General features: G+C 38.6%; 2 protein-coding genes across 3 annotated transcripts in view; both read left to right on the top strand.

Moving 5' to 3' along the window:
• Positions 1-18428, top strand: part of LOC125242704 (transmembrane protein 161B) — a 23438-nt gene extending 5010 nt beyond the window's left edge. The window contains exons 7-10 of one of the 2 annotated variants that reach the window (XM_048151602.1): positions 3976-4150; positions 6230-6451; positions 7252-7378; positions 18361-18428. In XM_048151602.1, the coding sequence (XP_048007559.1) occupies positions 3976-4150; positions 6230-6451; positions 7252-7371 (517 nt within the window). In that variant the 3' untranslated portion in view covers positions 7372-7378; positions 18361-18428. Of the gene's footprint in view, positions 1-3975; positions 4151-6229; positions 6452-7251; positions 7672-18360 lie in introns of those variants that run through there. The other variant, XM_048151601.1, reaches the window with a different exon arrangement.
• LOC125242773 lies at positions 15926-24395 on the top strand. Its single transcript, XM_048151708.1, has 7 exons — positions 15926-16403; positions 18397-18658; positions 19295-19391; positions 19696-19803; positions 20480-20587; positions 20863-20922; positions 24354-24395. The coding sequence occupies exons 1-7, from the start codon at positions 15926-15928 to the stop codon at positions 24393-24395; spliced, it is 1155 nt and encodes a 384-aa protein (XP_048007665.1).

The raw sequence follows: 24395 nt of genomic DNA, 5'->3' as shown, positions 1-24395 counted from the left end.
TTTTTTGTAACATGGGTATTTTTTACGCGATTCATACTTAGAATCAGGTAGTCTTTCTTGACAGGCGGTAACTGTGAGGTAACCGAGAGCCGGGCGACACTTTCAGCGGGAAGCGGGATTGGCCATACTGTACGATAGTATATTGATTTAAACTAACACGATCTTCACTCATATTATTAAATTAAAACGGGACTTAATCGCGTAAAACTTACGTTTTATATTTAACCCGACGTTTCGGACATGACATTACGTCCGTGGTCACGGGTAGACTGGCTGGGAGTTGTATCAACATCTTCTAGCTGTACGAGTTTTTCGAACTACCCGCACTTGATTGTCATCAGTCACTTTTACGCTAGGGTTGCCACTCTGCCTTCATACAACACTCACGACATCCGATGGTATGGGACGGGAAGTTTTCTCACGTTTACACTTGCTAATCACTGGATTCCACGAAGATGAAATCCTTTGCCCTTCATTTTGATTGAAATTACGATGTTTCCTGATTTCAATCGCTTCACGTACTTTCCTGCTATAGTAAAGACGTTCAGTTGAAAGGACTTTGGGATTATGCAGTTCAATCCAGTGGTTCGGTCCTGACTCTAGCAAATGCTCGGCAACCGCAGACTTATTTATTTGTCGTTTTTTGACCGCCGCGATATGTTCTTTGACCCTTTCCGCTATGGTGCGTTTGGTTTCTCCAATATAAGAACTACCACAGCTACAGTCAATCTTATAAACGCCTGGCGTCTGATATGGAATAACATCCTTTGCTGACCTTAGTTGCCCCGCCACCCTCGACAACGGCATGTACACAGTCTGTATCGAATACTTCTTTAGTATGGTACCAACCTTGTCTGTCACTCCCTTGACATAGGGCATAAATGCCGGTCGTCTTGCAACATTCGGATGCTTCTTCGCAGGCTTTCGTCTCGGTTGCCGACAATCCACCCTGTACCCATTCTTCCTAAGAACCTCCTGAATGTGTGACATCTCACTCTCTAAAAATTCAGGGTCGTAAGTTTTACGCGATTAAGTTCCGTTTTAATTTAATAATATGTACGATAGTACTCTATAGACTATACTACGGCGATAATAAAACTGAAGTTTCCTCCTGAACGTGAACTTCGCGATGCCGTTCGTGCTGGCCCTGCTGTGGGTGCGGCCCGTCACCAGGCACTACCTTACTGTGCGCGTGTTTAGCGGCATGGAGAAACCTTTGTGAGCACTATTTATACTTTTCAATTAGTTAGCAGCACCATAGCATCATAGTGTTGTGTTCCTGTCGGTGAGTAAGGCTGCCAGAGCTCAACGAGGGTGCGGTGTGCTGATGACAGTAGGACTTACGGAACTAACTTGTTCCGTCTGTTGTCCTTTGAGTCGTCGGCAACCCGAACCCTCCTTAGACCTTGTACACTCCTTTTTGCTGTGTACTTAACACAGCAAAAGGGAATGTACAAGTTTCTAATCGGGTGGCAACGCGCATGTGACACTGTTTGAGTTGCAGGCGTCCATAGGTTACGGTGACCGCTTTACATCAGCGGCCGTACGCTTGGTTGCCACCGACGTAGTATAAAAAAAACCGTTTATACTTTTCGGTTAGTTACGATAAAGACGATACGATACAGGTCAATTCTCCATACAAACGCTCTCGACTATTTCCTCCCTGGTTTTTGGAGATAGAGCAATGATTTTATCAACACAGATTATCATAATTTTTTTTCTATTTTTATTTTAAAAGACCTCAAAAAAAGGTGTGATACTCAAGATCGGTAACAATTAGCCAAAGAATCTAAACGGTCCGACACAGATTATTTCGTTGTTTTCAGATTCTCAAATTTCGTTCCGTTTAAATAAGTTTTTAAGGAGGAAACAGTCGAGAGCGGAACCTGGATTTAAAAGATTTTTTCGCAATATCTTTTAACTGAGTTGTTCTTAATGGACATTTTTTTTTCGATAAATCTAGTTAATAACACTAGTATATTTAACTGAAATTCCCAAATTGAAAGGGGGACTCCTTTCCTTTTTACCCAAAGAATATAATACTCACTAGGAGAAGAACGCCAACTCCATACAAAAAAAAAACCGGCCAAGAGCGTGTCGGGCCACGCTCAGTGTAGGGTTCCATAGTTTTCCGTATTTTTCTCAAAAACTACTGAACCTATCAAGTTCAAAATAATTTTCCTAGAAAGTCTTTATAAAGTTCTACTTTTGTGATTTTTTTCATGTTTTTAAACATATGGTTCAAAAGTTAGAGGGGGGGGGGGGGGACGCACTTTTATTTCCTGTAGGAGCGATTATTTCCGAAAATATTGATACTATCAAATGACCATCTTAGTTAACCCTTATTCATTTTTAAATACCTATCCAACAATATATCACACGTTGGGGTTGGAATGAAAAAAAATATCAGCCCCCACTTTACATGTAGGGGGGGTACCCTAATAAAACATTTTTTTCCATTTTTTATTTTTGCACTTTGTTGGCGTGATTGATATACATATTGGTACCAAATTTCAGCTTTCAGCAAATTTTAACGGTTACTGAGATTATCCGCGGACGGACGGACGGACAGACAGACATGGCGAAACTATAAGGGTTCCTAGTTGACTACGGAACCCTAAAAATGCCCCCTTCCAATCACACACGTTTATACTAGTGGCAGTCTCAATCAAAGTCCAACCGACATTAATGGAACTAAAATTGACAACCGGTTTAGCGCATGCGCGGGTCGGGGGGGCTGTCATGGACCCCCCCCTCTGGGAAGCCTAGGTTGGCCATACACCACGTGACCCCTCCCTGGACACGAAGCTGGATCCGAACCTGGTTCCGCCACTAATTCTATCGATAAACATAATTTGTGGGTTACTTTAGTTTTTGCTGTAATGAAATAAAAGGCATTTTTTTTTGTCACAATACACACAGAATACACAAAAGAAATAAGTTACAAAAAAGAATTAGAATACATAATAAGCAAATTGGAAAACAGGAAATTACACAGATTTTTACCATAGCGTACTATGATACTGTGCGCGTCGCAACAAGACAAAAGGGTTACGGCTCAGTATTACGCTACGCCCTGAGGCAGCAGCACTGATATTCTGCCGGAACCGGATCAGATCACGATAACACATAATTGATTGAATAAGAAATATTGTAAAGAGATGAAATTATATACCTAAAATATCTATAAATAATTTATGTTTACATATTTTATTATTCATAAATACATGTTTTAGACATACACCGAAGCACCGGACGTTATAAATTGCCTCTTTATTTAAAGAGTATTAAGCAAAATATTTCACTAATAAACTTTTCGCAACACTACACGTTTCACACGAAAGCTTAACTACATATCCCATGGATCTTCAAATTGCTAATTTACTATTTACTTCACAGTTACAGTTCTAGCTAGATTAGCATGACACTTTTCCTCAGCGAAGCGAACCTTCAACAACCATTGACACATTGTATTGTGTAATGATGTGGAATTTACTGATTTACTGGTAAACTCCTATTATAATTTTCACATGAAAAGAAATACACAGCGATAATAATAATTTTCAATGAATTTTCATATACCTCCAACACCTCTGGTGTTTCGGGTGTCCATGGGCGGCGGTGATCGCTTACCATCAGGCGACCTGTCTGCTCGTTTGCCTCCTATCCCATAAAAAAAAAAATATCGACATTGACAAATATCAATCAAAATATCAGTGGCCAGAAAGCTAGAAATAGACCGATTACTACATGCGCATTACAAGGGGTCTTATCTTATTAAGAGAGTTAACAGGCCTTGATTTTACCATTTTCGCCGTTTATGAAGTAAAACGCCTTTACGGCAGATGCCCCCAGTTCCGCTTGGACTCAGGTGGCACCTGGTAGAGCACTGAAATAAAATCCAGATCTCAATTAGGCAATAATTTATCCACTTGAAAATTTATTCTAAGCATCAACTTTGAACTTCCTTTGCAGAATGTCCGGGGCCGCGTTCGACACCCTCCGCCTAGCCCTAGTGGCAGGGACAGTGGTCCTGCGCCTGTGTCTGATGCCGAGACAACTGCAGGCCTACCTCGACATGGCTCAGAGAAGATTGGATGCACAGAGGAAAGAAGCTGGCAGGATCACTAATGTGGACCTGCAGAAAAAGGTATAACATACATACATACAATCACGCCTGTGTCTGATGCCGAGACACCTGCAGGCCTACCTCGACATGGCTCAGAGAAGATTGGACGCACAGAGGAGGAGCTGGCAGGATCACTAATTTGGACCTGCAGAAAAAGGTATATATTCACCATCGATATACCTAACAATAGTTATATTTAACCAATCGGGTGGACAACTGGAAAATTTCGGGACACAACTGGATGAGAGCTAAGGACCAGGTGGACAAGTGGCGTATTAGAAGAGTTCTTTCGTTATATGTTCATGTCACAGTATAATAAAGAGTACTATCGCACAGAATGGCCACTCCCTCTCCCCGCTGAAAGTGCCGCCCACCTCCTCTCGGCTACCTCACAGTTACCGCCTGTCAAAAACGCAAACAGTCGACCTGTCATATTTCACTCATACAAGCACAGTACGCGTTCACCTAACAGCAATTCCCGTCAACTTTGTATAAAAATTAAGGGAAAAGTTAAATTTGTTTTTATTAATTCCTATTTTGTTACCAAGATTTTGTTGATTAATTGAGATTTTATTAAGTTTTATTTCGTCATTAAGGTTCTCTAGTATCTATATTTTCTTAATTATAACAATTATCCTGTATATATCTTACGAAAGTCGAATTATATTACTAAATGTTGGTAACAAAATAGGATCAATTAAAATTTGCTGACGTGGCATTGTACAAAGTTGACGGGAATTGCTGCTATACGAGCTTAAACTGTGTGCTGGGAACGCGCTACTTTCATATATTTGATCGCCAGTGTCCGAGGTGTGTTCATGTTCTGAAGTGGGCGATAAAGAGCTGAATTGATCATGATGATGAACTAACTGCAACTTCACACATACACATACACACATACAATCACGCCTGTATCCCATAAAGGGGTAGGCAGAGCACATGAACTACTTAAGTTTCAGTGCCACTCTTGGCAAAAAGGGGTTGAAAGAAAACGAAAATTGTGACATTGCAGTGACAGGTTGCCAGCCTCTCGCCTACGCCACAATTTAACCCGTATCCCACAGTCGACTTCTACGACACCCACGGGAAGAAAGGGGGTGGTGAAACAACACTGCAACTTCACTGATGTAGAATATCGAGATAAAATTAAACTTTTTTTTAGTTAAACCCCTGAAAAACATTCAAGAATGGATATCTTGAAAAGTTTAAGAGAGTTAGAGAGTTTAGGGTCCCATACCATCGGATGTCGTGAGTGTTGTATGTAGGCAGAGTGGCAACCCTAGCGTAAAAGTGACTAATGACCATCAAGTGCGGGTAGTTCGAAAAACTCGTACAGCTAGAAGATGTTGGTACAACTCCCAGCCAGTCTACCCGTGACCACGGACGTAATGTCATGTCCGAAACGTCGGGTTAAATATAAACGTAAGTTTTACGCGATTAAGTCCCGTTTTAATTTAATAATATAAGTTTAAGAACGATCGAGTTCACAAACATCTTTACAAGATGTCATGCCAAAAATATGTTTACACGTCTCTATAACAAATGACAATAAGGTCGTGAATACATATATTTGGAATGTTGATTTGTAAAGGTGTTTGTGAACTCCACTGTACACGATATCGGAAATGGGACGTTTAACAGTCATCATCCTCCTTGCGTTATCCACTTGGTACACGAATCGGAAATGCCACGGCTCATTATCCCGGCCAGCTCTGGGGTCCGCTCTGACAACTAAATTCCAAGATTTGGCGTAGGCACTAGTTTTACGAAAGCGACTGAAGGGACTTTTAACAGGGACTACCTCTACATTCCTAATGACGTTTGTTCGAAAATCACTTGGCCTAACTCATTTGGCCGAATTATGAAATGCCTAACGCTCTTTTGGCCTAACGATCATTTGGCATAATTTAAATTTTGCCCCAAAAATTACATTACCCAGAACCGATTCGCTGTTAGAAAGGTAGGTTTAGGTTAGGTTAGAACCGCTTTAGGAATCTAGATATACATCCCTTTTAACAGTATGTCTCTAGTATTATATGCTCTGCGTTATTTTCACTATCCTTCGTTTCGTGGTCAAGACATGTTTTTTTTTCGTTACAGGTGGCCTCAGTATTCTATTACCTCTGCGTGGTAGCTCTCCAATACATCTGCCCCATCATAATGTGCCTATACTTCGCGCTCATGTACAAAACTCTAGGCGGGTACGGCTGGGCCGACCTGTTCTATGAGAGAGAAGAAATGTGCAGTCTAGAAGACAAGAAGGTGGTTCCAGAAGACCTGGATTTAGAGCAGTATCAGATGGCCTGGGAGAATCTTAAGATGGTAAGTTTAAAAATCCAGTTTGTTGCAAACCGTTGATAGGAGCCCCTCATCGCGGGGGTTCGTCAATCGAGGTAATGATTTTTCACTATGTACGCGTTTTAGGAAATATTACGATTTGCCACCGCCTCTTATATGTATATAAGGATCAAAGATAAATTATCATGGTTATGCATATCCATCTGTCCCTACGGAATGGGCCTATACTTCGCGCTTATGTAAGTAGAAGTATAAAACGATAAGGAGGCAGCCCACCTGTTGTGCAGTTCAGAAGACAAGGTGGTTCCAGAAGATATGAATTCATGAGTCCATCGGTCGTCTGTCATTCTAGCGACGAGAATCTTAAAATGGTAAGTATTACAATGGTCCGTATGCCGCAAACCCTCAATAGAAGCTCCGCATAGCGGGGCTTCGTCCACTAGGAGTTCTATCGAATATTATGTCGTCGGCCGATTGGAAAATATACCTAATTTTAAAGTTATTGGGAAATGTTTTGACGGTAGTCACTGTGCAATAGACACTAGTATGAATGTAGGTTTTTAAGATTGATTCAGATCCAAATCGCAAATTTCGTAGCTGGCCTTGTAGCTATTATACTGCACGTATATGTAGTAGGTAGTAGGTGGCGTTTTTTGCTGCTTATCAACGCTACCTCTGTACTGAAACCCCATTTGGTTTGATATTGAATGAAGAAGCGGTCTCAAATACAGGTATATTACATGAACAGTCCTTTATTTTCAAATGATATTTCTCTGCCATTCCGATATATATAATGCTAACTGTACCTATTTCTTTCTCCACAGGTATTCACTCAAGAAGTGTACCGCGGTGTGTTCGGGTTCGCCACCTGGTGGTCGCTGTTCGCCTGGTTCGCGACCACATCGCTCGGCCTCGCCTATCAGACTTACTTCCGCATCTCGTGATACCCTGGTACCACCACAGCTACTATTAGTGACAGACGTACAGATCGATTCACGAAAGGAATGGACAAAACTTTGCTGAGCCACCATTTTATTAGTTAATCTGTGATACTGTACTAGGGAATGCAATAACCGACCAAATTTCATAACCGGTTACGGTTATGCTCGAAAAATAACGGGAGGAGGAGTGTGCTCAAGAGCTACACGAGCTTATTCCACCGTCCCCATTCTACCATCGGACTCTTAGACGCACGGCCAGTCTCCATCCTTACTTGGTAGATATTCCACGAATCCGCACGAAGCGCTTTGCTTCTTCTTTTCTTATGCGCACTGTCAAGGAGTGGAATTCCTTGCCGGCGGCTATATTTCCGAGCTCATATAACCCGGCAACCTTCAAATCAAGAGTGAACAGGCATCTTCTGGGCGAGTTCATTCCATCGTAGGCCACGTCTTTGCCTTTGGCTAGTCTGTGGCCAAGAGTAAGCCCATTTATAATTAAAAAAAAAAAAAACTGATAACCGGTTATAATATGTTACGGTCATTTTCGACAAAAAGTGGCAAATTTTTAATCAAATAATCGAAAAAATACCAAAATAAAGGTAAAAAGAACCGGCCAAAAGCGTGTCGGGCCACGCTCAGTGTAGGGTTCCGTAGTTTTCCGTATTTTTCTCAAAAACTTCTGAACTTATCAAGTTCAAAACAATTTTCCTAGAAAGTCTTTATAAAGTTCTACTTTTGTGATTTTTTTCATATTTTTTAACCTTATGGTTCAAAAGTTAGAGGGGGGGGGGGGGGGACGCACTTTTTTTCCTTTAGGAGCGATTATTTCCGAAAATATTAATATTATCAAAAAACGATCTTAGTAAACCCTTATTCATTTTTAAATATCTATCCAACGATATATCACACGTTGGGGTTGGAGTGAAAAAAAATATCAGCCCCCACTTTACATGTAGGGGGGGTACCCTAATAAAACATTTTTTCCATTTTTTATTTTTGCACTTTGTTGGCGTGATTGATATACATATTGGTACCAAATTTCAGCTTTCTAGTGCTAACAGTTACTGAGACGGTTAACGTTTTAACAGTTAACGGACGGACGGACGGACGGACGGACGGACGGACGGACAGACAGACATGGCGAAACTATAAGGGTTCCTAGTTGACTACGGAACCCTAAAAATAGGGAATGCAAGTATAAATATGCGTTTTTTAATAATAACTGCAAATTATTATATACGATATTCAATCAAAATCGTTCACAAATAATTATAATTTCGATACTAAAGTACATGAATGACAAAAATAATAGTCACAGCTATAAAAGGCAGTATTTTGAAGTCACTAAAAATCCAGTTAATCGAATTTTGGTCATTAAATAATAAACGATAGTAACTGTAACAGGTTATTCGTGTTTCTTAATAATCGGTATTGAAAATTTGTCAAATAACCGGTTATAACTGATTATTTCGGTTACGGTTATAACCGGTTTGCATTCTCTACACTGGACATTTTTAATTCACTCATTTGTTCCATTCGTGCGAGCAATTCACAGCTGCAGTTGTGAATTTACCTGTACGCTTCTGAATATTGTTGTATAGGTTTAAGGTCCAAAATAAAGTGATTTGCTGAAATATTAAAAAAAAACCGCATCTCGTGATACCCTGGTACCGACGGATTACGTTACAGTAGGCCTAGCACATGATGGCCGCGGGAGTATGTCGCCGCGAGATAGATGACACGTCTTTGTCTAATTGTATTAATGACATAAGGACAGGTAGTCTATCTCGCGGCGACATACTCTCGCGGCCATCATGTGCTAGGCCTGCAGTAGGGTTTCAAGCTTGTTTTATAGGTTTAAGATCATAAGTTACTGATTTTGTCGATACCCGAAGTGTCGATAGATTAATTTGCCAAATAAATAGAAAAAATCTGATATATTTTTGTGTAAAAATCAGTTCAATTCCTGAGGACTGAGCCGCCGAAATGAGATCTGAAAATACACTTTTCCCCTCACTTGCTTGGAAACACGTGTTTTATCCTTTAATACCAGCGGGTAAAAACGCTTTTTATCCACTAGTGGATAAAGTATTTTGACCTTGAATATAGTCAAATTTTGTGCTTTAAAATTAATAAAAGTGGGTGAATCTAGTGATGAAGATGATTTACCACCTGTGGAACTACTGGAAGCAGTGATAAACGCGTTTCTTGCGTTGTACTTTCCTCGCTATAGTGAGGGGAAAAGTTTTGTGTTACACACGGGTGCAAATGTATTTTTCCCCTCACTAGCTCGGAAACACGTGTTTTGTCCTTTAATACCAGCGGGTAAAAACGCATTTTATCCACTAGTGGGTAAAGTAATTTGATCTTGAATAAAGTCAAATTAACTGCTTTAAAATTGATAAAAGTAGGTGAATCTAGTAATAAAGATGATTTACCACCCGTGGAACTACTGGAAGCAGTGATAAACGCATTTTTTGCGTTGTAGTTTCCTCGCTATAGTGAGGGGAAAAGTTTTGTGTTACACTCAAATGTATTTTACTTCTCGTGTGTTAAAAAACTCGTTCAGGATTCTATTCTCGAACCACTCGCTTCGCTCGTGGTTCAACTATAGAATCCTTTCACTTGCTCGTTTTTCAATTCCACACTCGGCGTTAAAATACAACTTTGCCCCCTTGTATAACAAATAACTATTACTTCTCGTGTGTTGAAAAACTCACAAGTTCAGGATTCTATTCTCGAACCACTCGCTTCGCTCGTGGTTCAACTATAGAATCCTTTCTTTCGCTCGTTTTTCAATTTCACACTCTGCGTTAAAATACAACTTTGCACCCTTGTATAACAAATAACTATTAATCAACTGTTTCTCCTCGACTCTTTCGGATAGTCAGGTATCCGCGGACGGTCTGCAGCATATTTCTTTTCAGTGTACGGTCAAGTGGTTAAAAACTGTATTCTTTGACTTATGAAAACATGTAGTTTTTTTTTTTTTTTTTTAGTATGGATAGGTAGACGTTTGACCACGATCACACCTGATGGTAAGTGATGATGCGGTCTACGGTGGAGCACGCTTACCTATGAGATAAAATGCTTAGTTTAAATGCTAATCGGAGTGTTTATGATTATTTTCCCCTCACTAGCTCGGAAACACGTGTTTTGTCCTTTAATACCAGCGGGTAAAAACGCATTTTATCCACTAGTGGGTAAAGTATTTGACCTTGAATAAAGTCAAATTAACTGCTTTAAAATTGATAAAAGTAGGTGAATCTAGTAATAAAGATGATTTACCACCTGTGGAACTACTGGAAGCAGTGATAAACGCATTTTTTGCGTCATAGTTTCCTCGCTATAGTGAGGGGAAAAGTTTTGTGTTACACTCGGGTGCAAATTGTATTTTACTTCTCGTGTGTTAAAAAACTCGCAAGTTCAGGATTCTATTCTCGAACCACTCGCTTCGCTCGTGGTTCAACTATAGATTCCTTTCACTTGCTCGTTTTTCAATTCCACACTCGGCGTTAAAATACAACTTTGCCCCCTTGTATAACAAATAACTATAAAAATCACAAATTTAAACCCGTTGATCTTATGAAAGAAGAAATGCTTTTATTTTCTGCGTGAGATTGCCGAAATTTGAATTGTGTTGTGGTCTATCAGTGCTTGTCTGGATTGAAAGTATGAGAACTATAAAAGCTCTAAGTACTAATTTTAATTTTTTACATACATATCTTTTACCTATAGGTATATAGTTTTCTTGTTTTGTTTGGCTAAAAAACTTTGGCTGTTGGGTTGATATTTTATATTATGTATTGTGTTTAGTAACTTCGGATTGTTTCCAAAGTTACCAAAGATCTAAATGGAAAATCTATCGATTTTTCTCACTTTATATGGCTTTCTAAATTTGCCAGTTCTTTTTTTATACTACGTCGGTGGCAAACAAGCATACGGTCCGCCTGATGGAAAGCGGTCACTGTAACAAGTTGGGGAGGGTTCGGGTTGCCGACGACTCAAATGACAATAGACGGAACAAATTAGTTCCGTAGGTCCTTCCGTCACTAGCACACCGCAAAAAAAAAAATCAAAAATCAAAATAATTTATTCAGCTAATAGGCCACAGGGGCACTTTTACACGTCACATGTACATATTTAGAAAATATTTAAAATTGAATTGAAATTACAATTGATACTATTATATACTAATTCTAAGTGCACCCTCGTTGAGCTCTGGCAGCCTTACTCACCGGCAGGAACACACGTGAAAGTTACTTTAATTTGCCAAGTAATATCTGAGTACTATAACTAATATTGTCATTGGTTACCGCGATAGTTACTCATGAAATGAAACTATGAAAACACACGTTCATTATACGCGTTATCGTTTATTCATAGTTTAGTATATAGTAACCGTTTAAAAATTTTCTTGTAGTTTAAGTTGTAGTTTCAAGACTGTGTTTGTATATTTCTCCACCGGTATATGTATAATTGAAATCGATTATATTGCCGATGTAGCCAATTTTGCATTTGATTGTAAATTTAGAAAATTGTGTCAAAAATTTATTTATTAATGCTTCTAGTCTAGTCATATTGTCCAGTATGTATTATATTTTCTTCGTAAGAAAATCTAAATTTTATGCACAATCATTTTACTACTTTTGTCTTTAGTGTAGATAATGTATATAGATATGTTGACTATATTTCTGTATTATTAAATTAAAACGGGACTTAATCGCGTAAAACTTACGTTTTATATTTAACCCGACGTTTCGGACATGACATTACGTCAACCCTAGCGTAAAAGTGACTGATGACAATCAAGTGCGGGTAGTTCGAAAAACTCGTACAGCTAGAAGATGTTGATACAACTCCCAGCCAGTCTACCCGTGACCACGGACGTAATGTCATGTCCGAAACGTCGGGTTAAATATAAAACGTAAGTTTTACGCGATTAAGTCCCGTTTTAATTTAATAATGTAATTGAAGATCGTGTTAGTTTAAATCAATATATATTTCTGTAGGCAATGTCGATCGCTCATTTTTAGGGTTCCGTAGTCAACTAGGAACCCTTATAGTTTCGCCATGTCTGTCTGTCCGTCCGTCCGTCCGTCCGTCCGTCCGTCCGTCCGTCCGTCCGTCCGTCCGTCCGCGGATAATCTCAGTAACCGTAAGCACTAGAAAGCTGAAATTTGGTACCAATATGTATATCAATCACGCCAACAAAGTGCAAAAATAAAAAATAGAAAAAAATGTTTTATTAGGGTACCCCCCCTACATGTAAAGTGGGGGCTGATATTTTTTTTCATTCCAACCCCAACGTGTGATATATTGTTGGATAGGTATTTAAAAATGAATAAGGGTTTACTAAGATCGTTTTTTGATAGTATTAATATTTTCGGAAATAATCGCTCCTAAAGGAGAAAAAAGTGCGTCCCCCCCCCCTCTAACTTTTGAACCATATGTTTAAAAAATATGAAAAAAATCACAAAAGTAGAACTATATAAAGACTTTCTAGGAAAATTGTTTTGAACTTGATAGGTTCAGTAGTTTTTGAGAAAAATACGGAAAACTACGGAACCCTACACTGAGCGTGGCCCGACACGCTCTTGGCCGGTTTTTATTAAATTATTATTGCTACAGATAAAAATAACTACGCTACGACGAACTACGATTCGTTATGGAGTATGGACGATTGGCATCTTGTCTATACATACCTACAGCCGAAATGAAAAAGTGGCAGCATCGTATTGTCGTCCCGTTTTCTCACACATATTGATTTGAATTTGGGATGACAGTACAATGTTGCCACTTTTTAATTTCTACTCTTTTTGATCATAATACAGACGGTCAAACAAATCTTGACACTTGACAAAAATGTAGTTAACCACCCAAATGTCTTCATAAAACGCCTGCCTTCCTAAACCTTGCCGTTAGCAGAATCATCGACGAGCCATAACACTTTAAAAAATATTGAAAATTTCGCGCCATTTTTAATGCAAAGATTTGGTTGACCGTCTATAGTTGCCTGCATTGCAAACGGGACTTCATCGCGTATTATTATGTTTTTAACATTGACCTCCGACGTTTCAAGGACGACATTGTCCCTGCGGTCTCGGAGCAGACTGGCTTAAGTTGATATCTTCTCTCTTCTAGCTGTACAAGTTTTTCGAAGTACAAAACGTTCAAGTGGGTAGTCAGCACCAAGTGTGGGTAGTTTGAAAAACTCGTACAGAAGATAGATGTCAACTTAAGCCAGTCTGATCCGAGACCACTGGGACAATGCCGTCCTTGAAACGTCGGAGGTCAGTTTTAAGAACATAATAATACGCGATTAAGTCCCGTTTGCTATTTTAAATATGTGTAAAAATCGTGTAAGTTTAAATCGGTGTATAGTTGCCTGGCCCCGTAGCCGAATGGCATTTCTCCGACGCGAAACTAAAACGAAACGCCGCGAAAGGTAGTCTGGCTCTGTTGCGCCAATACGCAAGAGCGATAGAGATAGATATCTACTAGCGTTTCGTTTCGTGAGCGTTTGTGCCATTCGGCTACGCACCCTGATCTACTAGCATGACTATATGGCGTTGATGTCGCGCGCAACAACGCAAGTTGTGTTAGCTGTTCAGTTATTAGTTCTAACATGACACGTATCTTGTAGATGTAAGCATTTGTATTTATTAATTTATATTGGACTGTTTTGAATAAATATCTGAGTTTTTATTACATATTTTACCTTTGTCTATTTACCCTTTCGATTATTAAATGGTATGATTGAATGGATAGTGATTAGATAAATGATTATTAAATATTTACAACATTAGGCCGACAACACACACTTAAAATTCATGATCTGAAGAAATCATAAACTTATAAAAATCAGTTTAGTGTTATAAAAAATCAGATCGAGTGCACGGAGTTCCATATACATAATTTCGCAACTATCCACACACACTCTTATTTTTTAAGATTATGATTTTTGAAACTGTGTGTGGTCTCCCTTATTACTGTTATTAGCCATACTGTGGTGTTAGTTACATATAAGCAATTAAGCAGAGACTACATCTTTATCCTAATGTTTTTAGGGTTCCGTAGTCAACTAGGAACCCTTATACTTTCGCCATGTCTGTCTGTCTGTCCGTCCGTCCGTCCGTCCGTCCGCGGATAATCTCAGTGACCGTTAGCACTAGAAAGCTGAAATTTGGTACCAATGTGTAAATCAATCACGCCGACAAAGTGCAAAAATAAAAAGTGGAAAAAAATATTTTATTAGGGTACCCCCCCTACACGCAAAGTGGGGAGTGTTTTTTTTTTTTCATTTTAACCCTAACGTGTGATATATTGTTGGATAGGTATTTAAAAATGAATATGGGTTTACTAAAACCATTTTTTGATAATGCTCATATTTTCGGAAATAATCGCTCCTAAAGTAAAAAAAAATGTGTCCCCCCCCTCTAACTTTTGAACCATAAGTTTAAAAATTATGAAAAAAATCACAAAAGTAGAACTTTATAAACATTTTCTAGGAAAATTGTTTTGAACTTGATAGGTTCAGTAGTTTTTGAGAAAAATACGGAAAACTACGGAACCCTACACTGAGCGTGGCCCGACACGCTCTTGGCCGGTTTTTTTATCACAGCAACACTTAACAGTTCTGTCAACATTTTTGCCACGTGCAAAACGATTTACATAAACGATGGCGCCCCTATTATTATCCTCCTTTTTCCCAGGCGTTAAATAAATAAATTAACGTTCTTACCGATATTTGAACCCAAGACCATCGGCTTCACAGGCTTTCACTCTAATGGCCAGACAATACATACCAAAACCACACCTCGGACACTAGCGATCAAATATATGAAAGAGGCGCGTTCCCAAACACACAGTCTAAGCTCGTGTAGGTGAACGCGTATCGTGCTTGTATGAGTGAGATATGACAGGTCAACTGATCGCGTTTTTGACGGGCGGTAACTGTGAGGTAACCTAGAGCGGGTGGGGGGCACTTTCAGTGGGGAACGGGAGTGGCCATACTGTACGATAGTACTCTTTATTATATTGTGCCAAAGCACAGATTTCCGTGAATCTATAGGAATAATAGGAATCCTAGTGTACGAAATTCACATTTAAGTAATAAGGCCCATTTACACGGCGCACGAACTCATATAAGGTACAGCGGGGCGATTACGACTGGGGGGGCAATTTTCAACTACTCGATTTTTTTTCCATGTTTTACATTTTTGCATTATTATTCCACTGGTATGGCATTCGTGTTCTGTGGATACATATATTATGTAGAACTCAAGTTAATAGTGAAAAAGTTCGATCAGTTGAAAATTGCCTTCCAGAAAATCGTATGCTAGGACTCTCACCATGTAGATGGATTCTAATAAATTCCAACTGCGTAAAATAGGCCACGCTTTTCATTATGCCATCAATTTTAATCGCTATTACTTATACGGAAGTGATTTGTATAAATTAAATGCATAATTGCCTGTTGTATGGCGTGGTTTAGTCAAATCATTGTAACTAACGTCGTATACCAGCAAAAACGCAACGTATGTCTACGGAAACCATGAGGCTTACAAGGAACCGAACACTTGATCTTTTCCACAAAATCTGTAAAATTATCTATCTCAGCTGCGCTACCAATTTCTGGTTTGAAGACATGAAATATCCCGCAAAGTTCATGAGAATCTACGACGCCATATCTTTTATCTTAGAAATGATTGTAGCATCGTTCATCATTTCTAGTTGGGGTGCTTTTTTCACTCAACCAAATTTGACGGAAAAGCAGAGCGCTGATAGGTCTTTATTTGCGCTGTCACATGCAACTCTCTACGCTGTTTACAGCAGCACGGTTTATTACAAAGAGAAGGTTCGAGAACTGGTGAAGACGCTAGCTCTGAGTTTGAAGGCAGTGTGTGATGATGAGGAGATTGAGACGATGATGATTAGAACGACGTTTGGGTATCTCATGGCGTTGGTTTTCATGTGTTCGTCCACTTTGTTTTCTTATGGGGTTGAAAATGGAATCCAAGCCCTTACAACAAGTAAGTACCTATTCAACTTAGGAGCAATTCCCGTTAAGTTTGTACATTTGGATCACGTCTCCGATTTTGATAAAAATTGGTAGGCTGATAGAGTCCATGATGCTGAGCAAGATCCACTAGGTTTCCCAAAATGTCCTAGGTTGATTGTATGAAACTTGCCTTTTTTTAAAGAAATCTGGTAACAAAAAAGTTACCGAAAATATAAAGAAATCTGGTAACAAAAACTTTATTGCGAAGGTTTCATACAAACTACATAGGACATTTTGGGAAACCTACAGTGGGTCTTGCTCAGCATCATGGACTCTATCAGCCTACCAATTTTTATCAAAATCGGAGACGTGATCCAAATGTACAAACTTAACGGGAATTGCTCTTAGATTGTGTCAGATGCCAAAGAATGAAAGCCTGGCCAGAAATATACACCGTGTTTCACTTAACACTAAAAACCTGAAAACTGTTTGTTCAGAATCGAGAGTAGAATCGATTGACCTATATCTTGATGGGGGTAATATTTTTTGTTTTAATTTGTATTATTAGTTATTGTTTACGTGCCCATTCTACAAATTTGTAATACAACATTGTGCATATCATATTGTTAGAGGTTGTATACCTTTTTCAGTATTTAAGGGTATTAATACTGGCTGGTTACTTGGACGATTATTTTTTCCGCTACGAGATAGACGTTGTGCGTCAGTTTAATTTTAAAGTTTATCATAAGTCATAACAAATTGACTCGTACCTAATTACAACCTTGTCATTTTGAATTTTAGGTTTAAATTTGCTTACTGAGTCACCTGTCCAATTTGAAGTTTACTGTGACACAGGTTAAAGTGCTTTACATTGACATAGCTGTCTATTGGTAAACCTTATGTCGTTGCAGTAACGTACACAATTAAACAGTTTGAAGGTTTATGATGGTAGCTAGCAATTATTTTATTGAGTGTAGAGTTAAAAGCCGAGTAGAGCTGCACAGAAAATTTAAAACTCAATTTAAAAAAATATTAATCATCAGATTAAAAAATGAACATTCTAGATACGTTTAAAAAAATAAAAATCAGTTGGGGTGTAAACACCGTATAACTATTGTCAAGAGGGCGCTGTTATTCTGATGTATGGGGTGACAGTTCAGTATAGTATGAAGAAAATAGTTCTAATGAAATTCCGCAAGATGGCGCGTGACATATATTTCTGGTCAGGCTTTACGTAGCTACGAAACAAGCGTGCTATCGCTGATATGTCGCAGCGGCTCACTTATGTGCGTGAGTTGAAAGTTCGTAGGTAATCCTATCGAATTTGAAACGTGCTCCTTTTTAGGGTTCCGTAGTCAACTAGGAACCCTTATAGTCTCGCCATGTCCGTCCGTCCGTCCGCGGATAATCTCAGTGACCGTTACCACTAAAAAGCTGAAATTTGGTACCTACCAATATATATATGAATCACGCCGACAAAGTGGCAAAATAAAAAGTGGAAAAAAATGATTTGTTAGGCTACATGAAAAGTAGGGACAGATTTTTTTTCATTCCAACCCCAACGTGTGATATATTGTTGGATAGATATTTAAAAATGAATAAGGGTTTACTTTAATCGTTTTTTGATAATATTAATATTTTCGGAAATAATCGCTCCTAAAGAAAAAAAAGTGTGTATGTATAAAAAATATGAAAAAAATCACAAAAGTAGAACTTTATAAAGACTTTCTAGGAAAATGATTTTGAACATGATAGGTTTAGTATAGTTTTTGGGAAAAATACGGAACCCTACACTGAGCGTGGCCCGACACGCACTTGGCCGGTTTTTTTATACTACGTCGGTGGCAAACAAGCATACGGCCCGCCTGATGTAAAGCGGTCACCGTAACCTATGGACGCCTGCAACTCAAACAGTGTCACATGCGCGTTTCCACCCTATTAGAAAGTGACAAGATTTGGTTGACCGCCTACTTACATTAATGTTCCAGATGTGACCTTCACAACCGTCATCCCGGTATGGCCAGACGTCGAAAACCGAACACAGATCGCTGGAGCCACTCGCATAATATTCTACATAGTCTGGTGGATTTTCGCGATCAGAGTCGTTTCCGTCTACCTCATCATCCTCACTAGTACTATCGCAATCGCACACAACTTTAAAAACCTGTGCAAATACTTTGAAGACCTGAACACCATTTTTGAGGTTAGCGGCAGTCAGGAAGAGAAGGAGAGGAGATATGAAGATGGATTTAAAGTCGGGATTCAAATGCATTCTCTTACGTTATGGTGAGACAATAAGTAATACAGTTCTAGCATCTCTTATGACCGATGTACTCTTCACTGGCGTCAAATATAAAGTCATCGCGATTAAATAGATTAGACAGAATTAAAAGCATCAAAATATTTCAAGGTCAGGAAATTTTTCGGGGTTATTAGCAACTGGTTTAAAACGCAAAATGTCCACAACATTTTTTCCGATTATCTTAACTTTAAAGCGCTCCTATTTTGTGTTGTTTGGTCTTCGGCCATTTGAAGATACCTAACGAAGCTAAACCTATCTATACCTGAACGTTTTGCGTTTTAGACCTGTTGCGACTATACGACTTTTTCTTTGTAAGGTACAGCGGGGCAAATCTCGACTGCGGGGCATTTGTAACTAATCCATTTTTTCCATTATTACACTATGATGTTGAGTTCTACATCTATCCACTGAACACGCCTACCATAAAATAGTTTTATTTTAATTTCTTTAATTACCTAGCTACAATCATGTCATTGGAAAACTTACAAATAATAACAAGATCAATTCAGTCACTTTGTTTGGAAGTTTAGCACACAATTTCTATTAGATTCCAGTTAAATGTCTGTACCTTACTTATATGACTTTTATTTCAATGTTATAATAGCATTGCTTGTCTGTAGGTGCATTCAGCAGACGCAGCAGGTAGGCGGAGTGGCGTTCAGCGCGCAGTTGATCATGAATGTTTGGGTACTGATAATGCTCATGATTCAGATGATGGTTAGTATTTTCTTACGAGGGAAACAATTTTTTTGTTATAAATTAAAATTAGCATTATAAATTAAAATTTTTGCAAAAAAAATATCATAAGTGTCACAGGTCCGCGTCGTACAGCTGCGTTCGTGACCAACAAAATGGTCCCGACGGAAGACCAGCGCTGACCCTCGGGTTAGCATTTTATGCTAAGTCGGGACCATTTCGTGGTAACTTATATGTTTAATTTATTTTATTTGTTGTTCCTGTTTTCTTACTTGTGTATTTTGTAGTTATCACGAATAAATAATTGATTTGATTGATTGATAAGTTCACAGAGCGGACTCTGATGGCAGTGATGCCGATAGCCTTCATGGCTGCGGCGGTTCTGGTGGGCACTGCTGTGTTTGTCTGGAATGCTGGCAACGTCACTATTGAGGTAAGACATAGATCCAGTCCTATGAGGGCTCTGGCATACATAGTGGCTTGCACACCTGGCATGCCAGCCACTTACAAATTACTTGAATGCAATTTGTCAGTCATTTTGTACGCGGCTGGCATGCCAGTGTTGTGCAGGCTACCAAATATAGGTATTTGTCAAAAGTAAGCAGCTTAGTTACTAGTGTTACTACTACATAATATTTAAGGTTTCCCTTGTAACGTACAGTATGATTAACATCAATAAACGATTCGGGTTTTATATCTATCTTGCTCGCACTTATGCGATCCCGATAAGAGCCAAATCCGAAGGTTAAAAGCCGAATCGTTAACGCACTGTATGTAATGTAATTTTTCTCAAACATGCAATGAAATATTGTCTTTACGTTCCTTAAAATGGGCTGGGAAGTATCGCTTTTTTTGCGCAACAACTCGAGAGGACTGTAAAGGGATTTCATATTATTTTTTAGGCCTAGGCCTGCAAAGTAACTTTTTTTTATAAAATATTGTCCTTTAGAGCATTTTTTTTTATTTCATTGTATGTTTGAGAAAAGCACTATACATGCCTCGGCGTGAAAACGGATTCCCGGCCTCGTATCCCTATCCCACCCTATATACCCACTTGGCCGGAAATCCTCATTTTCCCGGCCTCTGATGTAATGTACTATTATTTTAAGGCATCGCGTCTGCCAACCGCCATGTTTCACTCGGGTTGGCACAACTGCACGAGAAAGTCCTCGGTGCGGATCCGGAAAGTGGTCACCATTGCCATCGCACAAGCTCAGGTACCTACCTACTGTGTAACAAGGCCTGAGTGGCCGCTAGGAGCGGAGCGTTCGGATTTCTGTCTGTGTGTCTGTCTGTGTGTGTGTCTGTCTGTGGCATCGTAGCTCCCGAACGGATGAACCGATTTAGATTTAGTTTTTTTTTGTCTGAAAGCTGAGTTAGTCGGGAGTGTTCTTAGCCAATTAGCCATGTTTCATGAAAATCGATCCACTTTGTCGGAGTTTTTTTCAAAATTTTAATACCAAAACCATTGATTTGATAATTTTACTTGCAGAAACGAGTTTTGATAAAAGGACTTGGGTTCATCGAGCTGTCATATGAATCATACGTAAAGGTAAATTTAATATTGTTTTAATTACAGATATGTAAGTATAGTTGCTTACCTCTCTACTGTCTAGCTAAGTACTACCACACCTCGGACAACGGCAATCAAATACATGAAAGAAGCGCGTTCCAACACACACAGTCTTAAGCTCGTGTAGATGTACGCGTACCATATTTGTATGAGGGAGATATGACAGCAGGGTTAGCACATGATGGCCGCGAGAGTATGTCGCCGCGAGATAGACTACCCATCCTTATGTCATTAATACAGGTAGAAGAAGACGTGTGATCTATCTCGCAGCGACATATACCTTTTACTCGCGGCAATCATGTGCTAAGCCTACTGTTCGACTGATCGCGTTGACAGATGAGAACTGTGAGGTAACCGAGAGCGGGGGGCGGCACTTAGAGTGGGGAGCGGGAGTGGCCATTAGGCTTGTGTCGTTCACGAACTATGAACTGTTAGGAATAAAATCCCATCAATGACCGAAATGAACTGAATCTTTTTGTGCTTTGAGAATCGGTCTTTGCTCATTTAGTTCAGTATAGGATCGGCGAGCGCGAGCGGTTTCGATCAAGAACGAGTGTATGACTGCGCCGATCGAGAGCGAGAGCTACTTAGCAGAGCAACACAAAAACATCAAGGTTTCATATTAAACTTCGGTTACTTATTTACAACCTTTCGACCCGGAATGTTACTATCTGTGGACTATTCGTATCATTTTGACACTATTCGGTCCCATTCGTTCTGATCTTTCCGACCGCAGTGGTCGCTGGTCTGGCTGAACTAAATGAGCAAAAGACCTAAAAGAGCGAACTAGTTCGTGGGAGCGATTGAACGAGATCGGAGCGCTCCGATCAACGAACGAAACGGCACAAGCCTAGTGGCCATAGTGTACGATAGTACTCTTTATTATACTGTGTTTTTGGTACGTAATCTTTTTAAGGTTATGGCCTACAACCAATTTTTTTTTCCCTCACTAGCTCGGAAACACGTGTTTTGTCCTTTAATACCAGCAGGTAAAAACGCATTTTATCCACTAGTGGGTAAAGTAATTTGACTTTGAATAAAGTCAAATTAACTGCTTTAAAATTGATAAAAGTAGGTGAATCTAGTAATTAAGATAATTTACCACCTGTGGAACTACTGGAAGCAGTGTTAAATGCATTTTCACCACACCAACTAGTAAAGGCTTAGGTACTTTGCTATTCGAAAACAGATAGCAAAATTGCATTTTATCGACAAGAGTGCAAAGTGATTTCATATATATTTTACCTTGATGTCTTATGTTGACTGGTAGAATTAACCACCAGGACCGAACCACTGGATTGAACTGCATAATCCCAAAGTCCTTTCAACTGAACGTCTTTACTATAGCAGGAAAGTACGTGAAGCGATTGAAATCAGGAAACATCGTAATTTCAATCAAAATGAAGGGCAAGGGATTTCATCTTCGTGGAATCCAGTGATTAGCAAGTGTAAACGTGAAAAAACTTCCCGTCTCATACCATCGGATGTCGTGAGTGTTGTATGTAGGCAGAGTGGCAACTCTAGCGTAAAAGTGACTGATGACAATCAAGTGCGGGTAGTTCGAAAAACTCGTACAGCTAGAAGATGTTGATACAACTCCCAGCCAGTCTACCCGTGACCACGGACGTAATGTCATGTCCGAAACGTCGGGTTAAATATAAAACGTAAGTTTTACGCGATTAAGTCCCGTTTTAATTTAATAATATGAGTGAAGATCGTGTTAGTTTAAATCAATATATGGTAGAATTAACCCATAAATGATGTTTTTGAATCATAAATATTGAACAGATTCACGGTGGGCTGGTGGATGGCTCGAAAAGAGGACATTCGCACTTTTTTCAGAAAATCATTTTTTGAAAAATGCTATCCGATAGAGAATTATATAGGGAACAATAAATGTGGTATACCTACATTTTTTCGAAATAAGGCATATTGACAGCAGAAAAAATAAAGTCTGTTTTTTTGTATGGGACCCAAAAATAGGTATCTTGTTTCTCAGAAACTATTAGAGGTCCCGTCTTCTACCTCTCAAGACCTCTTGTGTAGAGTAGGAAACGAAAGAGATTTTTTATACATTGTTTATCTACTTTCGTGTATTCCACAATATTTTTCGATAGTTTCAGATTTCAAAAGAAACGATAAACATAAAAAGCAGATTTTTGTATACAGGTTATGCTGTATTTTTAAATAATTAGTCATTATACGAGTCAAAATTTATTTTAATTTTTTTTTTTTTTATCCACACGTTTCAGATTTTTTTGCGTTTATGACTTTTTTTGGGATTCCACAATATTTTTAAGTTTGCGATAGTTTAATTTAATAAAAGGTAGATCAAGGTATAATAATAATAAAAAGTTACAGATGCGACCTTTTTTGTCATTTTTTTTTTTGGAAAGAGTTGATTTTGGTTCAAATTTGTTGTTAGTTATTTACAACTCAATCATTTTATGGAAGATGAAATAGTAAGTATTATTTTATCTTGAAACAATTATTGTTCGCAAAAACAAAATGAATCATAAAATGTTAATAATATTTTACAATTTTTATTTTATTTTTTATTTTTTAGTTGTATGAAAAATGTAAAAAATATACTTAGGATTTTTTTCTAACTTAATAAACGTTACATCCATTATGTGTTGTTATCATTTTAACTTTTAACTATCGAAATATAATGTAAAAACCCAAAAAAAGTCATAAACGAAAAAATCGAAAATGTGTCGACTTTTGACTGGACTAAAAAAAAAACAGCACCTGTATAAAAAATCTGCTTATCGTTTCCTACTCTATACAAGTAGATAAACAATGTCTTGAGAGGTAGAAGGCGGGACCTCTAATAGTTTCTGAGAAACAAGATACCTATTTTTGGGTCCCATACAAAAAAAAAACAGACTTTATTTTTTTCTGCTGTCAATATGCCTTATTTCGAAAAAATGTATACCACATTTATTGTTCCCTATATAATTCTCTATCGGATAGCATTTTTCAAAAAATGATTTTTTGAAAAAAGTGCGAATGTCCACTTTTCGAGCCATCCAGCCCACCGTGAGATTGGTGGATTGGATTTCATTTAGTTTGACGTTTTATAGTCATTATTCTGTTCGTGTTGGTGTGGTGAAAAATTTTGTGTTTTACAAGGGGGCTTAGGGTGCAAAGTTGTTGTTTAACCGCACGTGCCAATATTACTATATATCATTATATATCAAGGCACGAAGGTTAAATAACTATTTTTGCGTTGTAGTTACCTCACTATAGTGAGGGGAAAAATTTTGCGCTTCGCTCGTGGTTCAACAATAGAATCCTTTCACTTGCTCGTTTTTCAATTCCACACTCGGCGTTAAAATACAACTTTGCCCCCTTGTATAACAAATAACTATTATTTATTGTTCAGATTTTTTAAAATTTCGTTTCAGATTGTCAAGACATCATACTCTCTATTTTCCGTAATATACTGA

Source organism: Leguminivora glycinivorella, chromosome 3, assembly GCF_023078275.1.
Source record: "Leguminivora glycinivorella isolate SPB_JAAS2020 chromosome 3, LegGlyc_1.1, whole genome shotgun sequence".
Classification (NCBI taxonomy): domain Eukaryota; kingdom Metazoa; phylum Arthropoda; class Insecta; order Lepidoptera; family Tortricidae; genus Leguminivora; species Leguminivora glycinivorella.
The sequence above is the reverse complement of the archived record's forward strand: the minus strand, read 5'-3'. Positions and strand labels throughout refer to the sequence as shown.

Bases quoted from the DNA above. Each gene is read 5' to 3' on its own strand.
- LOC125242773 (XM_048151708.1), top strand. From the start codon at position 15,926: ATGAGGCTTACAAGGAACCGAACACTTGATCTTTTCCACAAAATCTGT. The intron at 16,404-18,396 runs GTAAGTACCTAT...CGGTATGGCCAG, and splicing joins AATCCAAGCCCTTACAACAA to ACGTCGAAAACCGAACACAG. The intron at 20,923-24,353 runs GTAAATTTAATA...ATTTCGTTTCAG, and splicing joins CATATGAATCATACGTAAAG to ATTGTCAAGACATCATACTC.